We start from the raw sequence: 11794 nt of genomic DNA on the forward strand, positions 1-11794 counted from the left end.
ACCCCAAAATTCACCCCCACCTCCTCCCCGCCCTGCACCCCAAAATCCACCCTCAAAATCCACCCCCAAAATCCACCCCAAGCTCCCCCCAGCCCCGCACTGTGACACCAGCCCGGGCTGAGGGGGACACCGGGACACGGGGACACGGGGACATGGGGACACTGGGACAAGGGGACACGGGGACACACAGCACGGTCAAGCTGCACAGGAACACCCAGAGAACAACATGGAGCGAGGACACGCCATGCCCGCTGTCCCTCTGCCCAATGTCCCTGTCCCCTGTCCCCATCCCTGTCCCTGTCCTTTCCATGTCCTTGTCCTTTCCCCGTTCCTGTCCCCAGCACAGCCCAGTGGCCTCATCCCTGTCCCTGTCCCCAGCACAGCCCGGTGTCCCTGTCCCCTTCCCTGTCCCCGTCCCCGCTGTCCCCGCTGTCCCCGCTGTCCCTGTCCCTGTCCCTGTCCCCGCTGTCGCCGCTGTCCCCGCTGTCCCCGCTGTCCCCGCTGTCCCCGCTGTCCCTGTCCCTGTCCCCATCCCTGTCCCCGCTGTCCCCGCCCCGATCCCCTCGGGTTTCCCCGGGCCGTGACTCCCAGCGGGGCCGGCCGGGCGCGATACGGCAGCGCGATTAGCGCGGGGCTAATTAAAACCCCAATTAAAATCGCCCCCGGAGCCTCCGCCGGGGCCGAGTCCCGACAGCGGCTCCCGCTGCGCGGAGGAAACGCCGCCCGGGGCGCGCCGTGACCGGGCGCGATAATCGCGATAGAGATCTCCGCCGGGCTGGCGGGCGGCCCTGGCCCCGGGCAGCGCTGGGCAGCGCCGTGACAGCGGTGCCAACCGTGCCAACCATGCCAGCCGTGCCAACCGTGCCAGAAGTGCCAGGGGTGACAGCAGTGCCAACTGTGCCAGCCGTGACAGCGGTGCCAGCCGCGACAGCCGTGCCAGTGGTGACAGCCGTGACAACCGTGCCAGCGGTGCCAACCGTACCAGCGGTGCCAGCAGTGTCAGCCGTGCCAACTGTACCAGCCGTGACAGCGGTGCCAGCGGTGTCAACCGTGCCATCTGTGCCAGCAGTGACAGCCGTGACAGCGGTGCCAGGGGTGACAGCCGTGCCAGGGGTGCCAGCTGTGACAGCGGTGCCAGCCATGACAGCCGTGACAGCCGTGACAGCGGTGCCAACCGTGCCAACCATGCCAGCAGTGCCCCGGGCGTGGCGGATGGCACGGGTCTCCGTCCTTGTCGCCAGCTGCGCCTTATGGGGGCACAGCTGGAGGGCAGGGAGGGGCTGGTGTCGCAGCGGCTGTGGGGACACCCCCGGGGGGCTGTGACACCCCCGGGGGGCTGTGACAACCCCGTGTTGGCTGTGACACCCCCGTGGGGACTGTGACACCCCCCCCAGGACTGCGACCACCCCGCAGGGCTGTCCCCACCCAGTGCCACCACCATCCCTTCCTCACCTGGCATTGTCCCCACCGTGCCACCTCCAGCAGTGCCGGGGTCCCCCCCAGGCTCAGCAGCTTCAATGTCACCCCGGCGTCACCCCCGGGGCCGTCTGGGCGTGGGGCCCCCCAAAACCCGCGGGGAGCACCCGGCCGGTTCCGGCTGTGCCCGTCTGAGCCCCGCGGCCACCCCCGGGCTGTCCCCTCGGCTGGGGCGACCCAGACGTCGCAGCCCCGTGGCAGCCGCGGCAGAGCCCCCCCGGGGCACCCCGAGTGCGGGATCCGCACCCACGCGCGTGGGAGGGCGCGCAGGGACGTGCTCGGGGACAGGGACGGGCTGAGAGTCGCGCTGTCACCCCCCACCCCACGGTGTGACACGGGGACGGGGACAGCGACACGGCCGCGCTGCCCTCCCCCGTTCCTTCGGTGGCCCCGGGGGAACCGGGAGCGCTCGGTGCGCTCGGTGCGCTCGGTGCGGGGCTGGCGGGGCCGGGGTGTCCCTTTGTCCCTTCAGCGTCCCCCGGGGGACATCGCCGGGCCTCTGTTCTCCGGCCACCTGCGGCTGCGGGGACCGCCAGGTGACCGCGCTGCTCCGTCCCTCTGTCCCTCTGTCCCCTCTGTCCTCTGTCCTCTGTCCCTCTGTCCCTCTGTCCCCCTGTCCCTCTGTCCCTTCATCCCTCTGTCCCGCTGTCCCTCTGTCCTCTGTCCCTCTGTCCTCTGTCCCTCTGTCCCCCCGTCCCTCTGTCCCTCTGTCCCTCCGTCCCCCTGTCCCTCTGTGCCTCTGTCCCTCTGTCCCCCTCTGTCCCCCTGTCCTCTGTCCCTCTGTCCCCTCATCCCCACCCCCATTTTTCTGGGGAGCACCGACCCCTCCTGTCCCTGTCCCCACCCCGAACCCCCCTCGCTCCCCCCTCCCCCGATCACTCGGAGGGATTGGAGGCATTTGCCTCTTGCCTCATAATTTATGCAAATGAGCAGTGTAATTAGCAGTAATTTCAAGGCACGGCTCGGGGTTTCAGACATTCGGTGGTGAGAGGAGATCCCCCCTGGGATGCGCCGCCATTCCCTGCCCCGGGTGGTCCCAGCGCTGCTTGGGGGGGCTCCAGGAGCCCCCAGACCCCAAATCCTGCTCCCCCCAGTGCTCCCAGTGCTCCCAGTGCTCCCAGTGCCCCCAGTCCCCCCAGTCTTCCCAGTCCCCCCAGTGCTCCCAGTGCTCCCAGTCCCCCCAGTCCCCCCAGTGCTCCCAGTGTTCCCAGTGCTCCCAGTGCTCCCAGTCCCCCCAGTGCTCCCAGTGCTCCCAGTTCTCCCCAGTCCCCCCAGCCCCCCAGTCCTGTGCCACAGCCTCACGCTGCTCCCAGCCTCATCCCCGTGTCCCCATCCCAGTGTCCCCATCCCCAGTGTCCCCATCCCACCATCATCACCTCAGTGTCCCCATTCCCAATGTCCCCATCCGCAGTGTCCATATTCCCCGTGTCCCCATCCCCAGTGTCCCCATCCCGGTGTCCCCATTCTCAATGTCCCCATCCCAGTGCCCCCATCCCCATGTCCTCATCCCAATGTCCCCATCCCAATGTCCCCACCCCAATGTCCCCACCCCGGTGTCCCCCGGGCCGCCCCTCCCGGGGCTCAGCGCACGAGGCCGCCGCGTTTCGGTGGCGGCGGCGGCGGCGGCGGCGGCGGAGCCTTTTCCCGGGCGGGATGATGAAAACCGGGAGAGTTTTCCCCGGGGCCAGGGAGGAGCTCCCGGCTCCCTCCGCCCGGCCGGGCTCCCAGCGCCAGCCGCGCTCCCACCGCCGCCTTTTCCCGTGGAATTCGGGGACCGGGGGGTCCCACCGGGGTCCCCACGGGGCTGCGGTGGCCGCCGGGCGGGGCGGGGGTTGGAAATGGGGACACGGAGGTGATGGAGCGGCTCCGCGGTGTTGTCACCCGCGGTTTGTCCCTCCCGCAGCCTCGTGGGGGACACGGGGGACAGGGGGGGTTGGACACCTCCGGTGACCCTGTCCCCGCGGTTTTGGGTCACCCCAAATCCATCGCTGGGTCCTGTGCGCCGCTCCCTCCCGCCGGCCCTGACCCCCAAATTGTCCCACCCGCGTCCCACTGAGCCCACGGCACAGCACCGAGGCGCCACGGGGGTCACTGAGCCCCCCACGGGGACAGGCGACACCCCTGCGGGCAGGAGGAGGGGGCGGCCACCCCTGTGTCACCCTTTGGTGCGGGGACAACTCCGGGGGTCTCCGGAGGGGTGGTAGGAGGAGGGGGCGGCCACCTGCGTGTCACCCCTTGGTGCGGGGACAACTCCGGGGGTGGCAGGAGGGGTGGCAGGAGGAGGGGGCGGCCACCCCTGTGTCACCCTTTGGTGCGGGGACAACTCCGGGGGTGGCAGGAGGGGTGGCAGGAGGAGGGGGCGGCCACCCCTGTGTCACCCTTTGGTGCGGGGACAGCTCCGGGGGTGGCATGAGGAGGGGGCGGCCACCCCTGTGTCACCCTTTGGTGCGGGGACAGCTCCGGGGGTGGCAGGAGGAGGGGGCGGCCACCCGCGTGTCACCAACCGGCGAGGGGGGCACAGCTGCGGTCCCGGGTGGGGGTGGGGACCCAAGGGACGCCCGGGGGTCTCCGGGGAGCGGGGGGGCGGCGGGAGGAGGCGGCCACGGGCGCGGGAGGGAGGCGGTTGTTGCTTTCTTCTTTAATTACCGCCCTGTTTGCGGTGTCTGCTGCGAACTTCCCGTCCCCTCCCTCCGCTTTCATCCGCCGGATCCTGGGACCGGAGCCGGCTCCTGTCAAGCGGCGGGGCCGCGGCTCTGCCTCCAAGGGTTAAAATCACCGGGCCGGGGGTGGAGCCGGGCGGGAGGGCGGAGGGAAGAGCCGGCACCGGGCTGGGACCCGGCCATTCCTGCTCGCCCGGCCCGGTGGGTGCCCCGTCCCTGCGGAGCCGCGCGGGTCCCTCGCGGTCCCCTCGGGAAGCAGCGCCCGCGCCCCGCCGATGAGGACGGACCCGCCGGGACCTCGCTGCCGCTAGACCCGTACGTACCCCCCCGGTGGGTGCTACCGGCCGCGGGATGGCACCCCCGGGATGCTCCCGGGGACGCGGCTCCGCGCTGACCGACGGCGAGTCGTTGCTCGCCGCCCCGGCGCGTCCGCTGGCCACCGAGCCCCGGGGCTCCCGGTCCCGCCGCCACCTCCCGGGACGCCGCGCGGTGTCCCCTCGCTCCGATTTCCCCTCGCGACCGCGACTCTTCCCGTGGCTCTGAGACCCCTCCCGTGGTACCGAGTCCTGAGCCCTCCGCCGCCACCGGTGCGGCGCCGTCCCCCTCCGGGCACATCCCCGGGGCAGCGCTGCCGTGGGTCTGCGTGGGGGGACAACCCCCAACCCACCGCACCCCCCGACCCCGCAGAGCCCCCCGGGACTCGCGGCGTCCCCCCAAACCCGCGGCATTCCCCGTGCCCCCGTCGGGGCTCCCGGTGCTGGGGGGCAGCGGCCGGTCCCGCCGCGGGGCGAGGCACCGGCGGAGCCGAGAGACGGGGCCGGGCGGCTCTGCCCAGCCCGGGCCGTGACTCACGGGACGCTTCACCCGCCGCTGCCTCAGTTTCCCTGCGGTGAAATGGCCAACGCGTCGCTGAGCCCCGCCAGGAGGGAGGGAGGGAGGGAGGACGCTGGGGGCCCCTGGGGATTTTTGTCACCATTCCCGGGTGGAAAAACGTCCCGGGAGCTCCCGGCGGGCGGAGGCAGGCCCGTGCAGGGGGGGTCTCACAGAGCTCCCCCCCAGTCCCGGTCGTGGCCCCGGTTTGGAGCTGGTACGGGAGGGGGGGTGGGGATGGTGCCGCTGGTCACGGTGGGGCTGCACCGGGGGGTCGGTGGGACCCCCGAACCGGGGGGGATCGCTGGGATTGGGGTGTCCGGGAGAGCCCCGTGCTGCACCTGACGGGGTGGGAGCGACCCCCGGGCCGCGCGGAGGGTCCCCCGCACCTCCCGTGGGGGTTAGGGGGGCTGGGGGACACCCCCAGATCTGGGGGGGCTATCCGTGCCAGTCCCCCCCCCCAGCCCCGTGACGGGCACCGCGGCGCTTTGGGGGTCCGACCCCAATTTGGGGAGCAGTTTGGGGGGCTCGGGACCCCACCGAGCAGCACCGCGGGGGGAGCGATGCACCCCAGCCCCCTCCGACCCCAGCGGTGTCCCCGGGAGGAGGGGACAGTCCCCGGGGGGGCGTCCCCAGGGTCGGGGTGGGCAGAGCTGAGCCCCCACGGGGAGCAGGACCCCAAAATCTGCTCAGCTGCCACGCGGGGGGCTCACCCTGCCGGCAGCTCGAGGCCGAGCCCCCACCTGTGCCCACAGGTACACGGGGGTCCCATAAGGGCGTTTTGGGACCCCCCAAATTCCCACCCCGATCTTTGGGGTCCCCCTGCCTTCCTGGGCCACACCTGGCAGGGGGAATCGGTGTCCCCGCGCAGCCGAGGGGGCTCCAGCACTGTGGGGACCCTGAAATCACAGCCCTGGCATCGGGGGGCGCTGGGGGTCCCTTCAGGGGATCCCCCACCCCAAATCTTCCAGCACCCCCCGAGGGTCTGTCCCTGTCCCCCGCGGGCTGGGGCAGCAGCGTGGGGGCGGCGGGGACAAGGGGATGGTGGCGGGAGCGGCCGGGGGTGCCGGGGGGGTTTTGGGGTGGGGGTCTCGGCCGCCCCTCGCCGCGGGGAACCGGGGGGCGGTACCGGTGGCGGGAGCCGGTGGCGGCAGGTGGATTTCGACACCGGGGTGGGGCCCGTCCCCGGCCCCGTGGGGTTTGCACGGCTCCCGCTGAGTCACGGCCGCCCTGCCGGGGTACCGCGGGTGCCCGAGGGTCTGCGGGTGCCCCGGGGGTGTCCCGGGGGTGCCCCGGGGCCGCGGGCCAAGCCCAGCCCGGCTTCAAAGCGCTGCCGGGGGCTCGGCCCGCGGCGCCGCTGCCTCATCCCGCTGCCAGCCAGCCCGGGGGTGCAGCCCCCCCAAAAAACAGCCCGAGGGCTCCCGGCCGGGCCCCGGCCCTGGGGCGGGAGCAGAGGGGCGATGCTTTCCCAGCCCGGCTCACATGCGGGACAGACAGGTTGGCCTCGTGGGTGCCGTGTCCCCCCCGTGGGTGCCGTGTTCCCCCCGTGGGTGCCGTGTCCCCTCCATGGGGATGCCACCTACGTCCCCTTGGGGACCCAGGCAGTGTTGGGGTCGCAGTCGGGGAGGTGACCAAGCGGATGTTGGAGGTTTCCTCCGATTTTGGAATCGGGCGCTGCGGACGTGACCCACCGGCACCGGGGGCTGGCACAGGGTCCGCAGGGGGCGGGGACGGGGGTAAGGGGTGCCCCCCAAACCGGTGCCACCATCCCGGTGTCACAGCGGTGTCGCAGAGCAGCGCAACCTCCTCGCTGGGGCTCAGCTGCCGGTGCCGGTGCCGGTGCGCGCAGGGTCGGGGGGTGCGGAGCTGCGCCCCCCGCTCCTCTCACCGCTCTTTCCCCCCTCCCCGCCCGCCCCGCGCGGCCCCGCAGGTCCGTGCGCGCCGCCGCCCCGCGATGCTGACGGCGGTCTGCGGCTCCCTGGGATCGCAGCCCTCGGACGCGCCCCGCGCCTCCCCGACCCACCTGGACCTGCAGCCGCTGCAGCCCTTCCAGCCGCACGGCCCCGCCGCACCGGGGGCTCCCGACTTCGCCTCGCCGCTGCCGCCACCGGAGCTGCCGCTGCCGGGGCCCGACGACGCCGCCGCCGCCGCCGCCTTCGCCGCCGCCGCCGCCTACGACCCCCATGGCCCCCCGAGGTTAGAGCTGCCCCCCGACGGCCCCGCCGCCCCCGGAGCCTACGCCAAGCTGCTGCCGGCCGCCCCGGACATGGCGCATCCCTACGAGCCCTGGTTCCGTCCCCCGCACCCCGGAGCCCCCGGCGAGGAAGGCGGAGGCGTCAACTGGTGGGATCTGCACGCCGGTGCCAGCTGGATGGAGCTGCCCCCCGGGCAGGGCGGGGGGCTGCCGGTGCCCGGGCACCCCGGGCTGCCCGCGGGGCTGGGCGGGTACGGCGGGGCCGAGCAGCAGCTCTGCGCGCCCCCCGCCCACCTGCTGCCCCCGCAGCATCTGCTGGCGGCCGAGGGGGTGAAGGCGCTGGAGGGGCCCCCGGAGCCGCGGGGGCCGGAGGGGGAGGCCGGGGGGCGGCCCAAGGGGGCCCGGCGGGCCGTGCCCAGGGGCGGGGGGCAGGCGGCGTGCCGCTGCCCCAACTGCCAGGAGGCGGAGAGGGGGGGCCCGTGCCCCGAGGGTGCCAAGCGCAAGCACCTGCACAACTGCCACATCCCGGGCTGCGGGAAGGCGTACGCCAAGACATCCCACCTGAAAGCGCACCTGCGCTGGCACAGCGGCGACCGGCCCTTCGTCTGCAACTGGCTCTTCTGCGGCAAGCGCTTCACCCGCTCCGACGAGCTCCAGCGGCACCTCCAGACCCACACGGGCGCCAAGAAATTCTCCTGCCCCGTCTGCGGCCGCGTCTTCATGCGCAGCGACCACCTGGGCAAGCACATGAAGACGCACGACGGGGGCAAGGACGGGGCCGAGCCCGAGGGCAAAGGCGGCGGGGACGCGGCGGCGGCCAAGGGAGGCAAGAGGGAAGCGGAGGGGGGCACGGCCGCCCCCCCAAACTGAGCCGCTGAGCCCCGGGGGACGCGGCCGGAGGTGGGGCGGGGGCCGGGGGGAGCCTTCGGGGCCGGTCTCCGGAGGGATTTAGGGCGGGGGTGGGCGCAGGGCTGGCACCTTGTGCCGGGAGCGGCGGCCAGGCCCGGGAACGGCGCCCGGTGGCGCGGCCCCGTCCCCGCCGCCCGTTGGGGAGCGCCGCTGCCGGAGCTGCCCCGCGGCGGTTTCACTTGTCCCGCTCCCGCTCTCCCGCCCCGGTTCTCCCTCCCGCTCCCACCCCCACTCATCCTCCCCCGGCTTCCCAAATATTTTTTTTTTTGTTTTTTTTTTCGGGAGGCTGCTGGCAGGCGGCGGGGCTGTTTGGGAGGAACATCAATGGGAGCCGAAGGAGCGGGAGCTGCCCGGGCACGTCCAGCCCAAAGGGGAGGAAGGAGAAGGAGAAAGGGAGAGAGGAGAGGAGAGGAGAAACCGGGGAGCCTCCGCTCGGGGAGGGGCGGCCGCAGCCCCCCGGCGCCCTCCCCACGGTCCCCTCAAACCGTGGCACCCCGGGCACAGCCCCCGCCCCGTGCCAGCCCCGTTCTCCTGCCGCCCACCACCCACGGGCGACACGCGGGGGGCCGGGGGCTGGCGACACCCCCCTGCCCCATTTGGGGACGCTGAGCTGGCGGGGGGTCCCCCACCCCTTGGAGCCCCACTTTGGCTGTGGGGCTTGAGGATGTGAAACCCATTTTTGGCCTGAATCGTGGCTAAAATGGGGAAAAGCCGGGGAGGGGGGAAAAAACCCCAAAAAAAGAGAAGTCCTGCGTGAACGTGAGCCGTGGGGAGCTCGGGGGGCCGCGGCGGGCGAGCGGAGGGCGGCGGGCGGTTGCCCAAGCGCGCACCTGCAGCTTTCCCACACCCACCGCCGCCGCGGCCCCGGGCGGGAAGCACCGGGGCGGCCGCGGGCCCGGGAGAGCCGGGACGGCCGCATTCCTCCGGCCCGCCACGGCCGCGCTGCCCGCCCCGAGCCCCCCGCCCCTCCCTGCGGGGCATCCCCCGGCCCCGGGCCAGCTGCCCGTGCCCCCCGTGCCCCCTCCCGGGGGTCCCGTGTCCCCTCCGTGCATGCTGCCTGTCCCCCCCGGGATCCCCTAATTCCAGGGAATTCTGCCTGGCCCCCCGTGCATGCTGCCCGTCCCCCCGGGGACCCCAGGCCTGTCCCTTCCCAGGTCCCCGCACCTCCCGGGGACCCCCCGGGCCTTCCCCCACCAGGGACCCCGTGGTTTTCCTCCCCTGTCCCCAGGGACCCCGTATCTGTCCCCCACCCCTGGCTGGGGGTCCCTGAATCTCGGCTTTCAGATCTTTTGGGGTCTTACACCCCGATTTTGGCAGAACCCCTCGGACACAGAAGGAGATGCTAAACCCGGGACCTGGGGAGGGTTTTTTTTTGGGGGGGGGGGTCAGTGGCTGCTCAAGGCACCCGGGGGTCCCCCCGGCTGCCCCCCAGCCAACACCAGTTCAAACCAGTTGGGAATCTGGGGAGGGGGGGAGGTTTGGGGGGTGCTGACCCCCCGGGCTGCCCAGGCTTGGAGCACCCCGAGGTCAGGGGGGAAGGGGTAGAGGTGAAGTCGAGTGGGGTCCGTGCCCAGAGGGCGCCCCGAGGCCTTCGGTTTTGAGTGTTTTATTATTATTAATTATTAATTATTATTATTAATTATTAATTATTAATATTATTATTATTATTTTATTGTTAAGGTGAAGCCAGGCTTTGCCGCTCGGGCAGAGTGGATGTCCCAGGCCGAAGCTGTGGCCGTGGGCTGTGCCGATGGGGAGGGGTCGGACCCCTCAAAGGGTCCCACCCCCGTCCTTGTCCCCGTCCCCGTCCCTGTCCCCGTCCCCAGGGACGCGCGAGGGGCTGGCAGCAGCCCCCCACGCCGTGGGGCAGGGCCGAGCCGTGGGGCTGGGACCCCCCAGCACGAGGTGAAGTCTCGCTTGGGGGGTCCCCAAGGACGTGTCCCCAGCCCCAGCGCGGCCACCGCTGTCCCTCCGCGGGACTCGGGTGGCCCGGGCTGTCCGCAGCTCCCGAAGGACGTCCCCGACTCCGGAATTTGCCTTTTCCAGCACAAAATTCCCCCTCGGTGTCCCCCAGATGGGATTTCACCTCCCAGAGGGACCCCGGGGGGGCTCAGGACCCTCCCCAGCGTCCCCCGGTGTGGCACCGACGGGACTTTAGCGGCCGAGCCCGGCCCCAGCAGCATCTGGGGGGGCTCCGACCTTTTGGGGAGCCGCAGCTTGTGGGGGGCCGCACCAGGGGCACCCCACGGGTGGGCTGGGGAGGTCCCACGGCCACGCCGGGCCTGGGGGTTCAGCCTCGGGGGCTGTCCCCGCCTGGCTCGGAACCGGGGGGCTGCCGGGGGGCCCAGGTGCGCTCAGCCCCCCCAGGTGCGCTCAGCCCCCGCAGCCCCGGGGCTCTGCCTGCCGCGATGGGGCAATGAAGGCGGTAAAACCGGGTGGGGAGGGACGGCGGCCGGGAAACCAGTCCAGCCTGCTGCGGCGTGGGGATCCCGGCCCCGCGCCCCGAACCGCCGCGTCCCCCGCCCGCCCCCGGGGCAGGGAGGGACCGGCCCGGCCGGGGCCCCGGGCTGGGGGCGGCTGCGGCGGGGATGGAGCGGGACGGCCCCGGGGGTGCCCGGCGAGGGGAGAGTTTGTGCTGAGAAGAGGCTGCGGGGCTGTGGGGTTTGGGTTTTGTACTGGAATAAACGCCGCGTGTTTTCCACGCTCCGGCTCTCCGGCTCCATCCCTGCCGAAGGACGCGGGGCTCCGGCAGCCCGACCCCGAATTTTCGCTGGCAAATGATCCACGGGTTCGGCAACTCGAGCCCAAATCATCCCTGTCAAGGGACTCAGGCACCCCGACCCCAAATCAGCCCTGCCAAGGGGCTCAGGGGTCTGGAATCCCGACCCCAAATCAGCCCTGCCAAGGGGTTCAGGGGTCTGAAATCCCGACCCCAAATCAGCCCTGCCAAGGGGTTCATGGTCTGGGCATGCCGACCCCAAACTATCCCCACCGAGGGGCTCAGGGGTCTGGAATCCTGACCCCAAATTATCCCCACCAAGGGTCTCAAGGGTCTGAAATCCCGACCCCAAACCATCCCCACCAAGGGACCCAAGGGTCTGGAATCCTGACCCCAAATCTTTCACTCCAAGGGACCCAGGGGTCTGGAATTCCGACCCCAAACCATCCCCACCGAGGGGCTCAGGGGTCTGGGATCCCGACCCCAAACCATCCCCACCGAGGGGCTCAGGACCCGCCCCCCAGCCTGGCCTCGACTCTCTAAGGCTTCTCAGCACGGGGACACCGTCCGGGGGCTGCTGCCGTGGGGTGACACGGGCTGGGAGCAGCCGAGCCCCCCACGGGGGTCCCACCGGCAGCCCCGGGCCGGGCAGGGCGCTGCCCGGCAGGTCCGGCCGCATACCGCGGGCCGGGCGGGGCGCTGCCCACGCGGGTGCTGCCCACGGGGCGCGGGGGTGTCTGCGGGGAGTGCCACCCACGCCGGTGCCGCTCACGGGGGTGCCCACGGGAGCTCTGACCCACGGACACGCCCGGGTCCCCCGTTCCTGATCCACGGGAGGAAACTCGGGACCCCCGTCCCCGGGGTTTTTTGGGAACTTCTCCACGAGCCACGCGGGTGCCGGTGCCGGTGCCGGTGCCGGTGCCGGTGCCGCTGCCGGTGCCGGTGCCGGTGCCGGTGCCGGTGCCG

General features: G+C 72.3%; 1 protein-coding gene across 1 annotated transcript; it reads left to right on the top strand.

Moving 5' to 3' along the window:
• The first annotated feature begins 4229 nt into the window (after positions 1-4229).
• Positions 4230-10812, top strand: SP6 (Sp6 transcription factor). Its single transcript, XM_030256290.4, has 2 exons — positions 4230-4451; positions 6937-10812. Exon 2 carries the CDS (start codon positions 6961-6963, stop codon positions 8068-8070), a length of 1110 nt encoding a protein of 369 aa, XP_030112150.4. The 5' UTR covers positions 4230-4451; positions 6937-6960; the 3' UTR covers positions 8071-10812.
• Positions 10813-11794: the final 982 nt, after the last annotated feature.

This window comes from Taeniopygia guttata, chromosome 27, assembly GCF_048771995.1.
Source record: "Taeniopygia guttata chromosome 27, bTaeGut7.mat, whole genome shotgun sequence".
NCBI lineage: Eukaryota > Metazoa > Chordata > Aves > Passeriformes > Estrildidae > Taeniopygia > Taeniopygia guttata.

Excerpts from the sequence above, each read along its gene's own strand:
- SP6 (XM_030256290.4), top strand. The coding sequence starts at position 6,961 with ATGCTGACGGCGGTCTGCGGCTCCCTGGGATCGCAGCCCTCGGACGCG.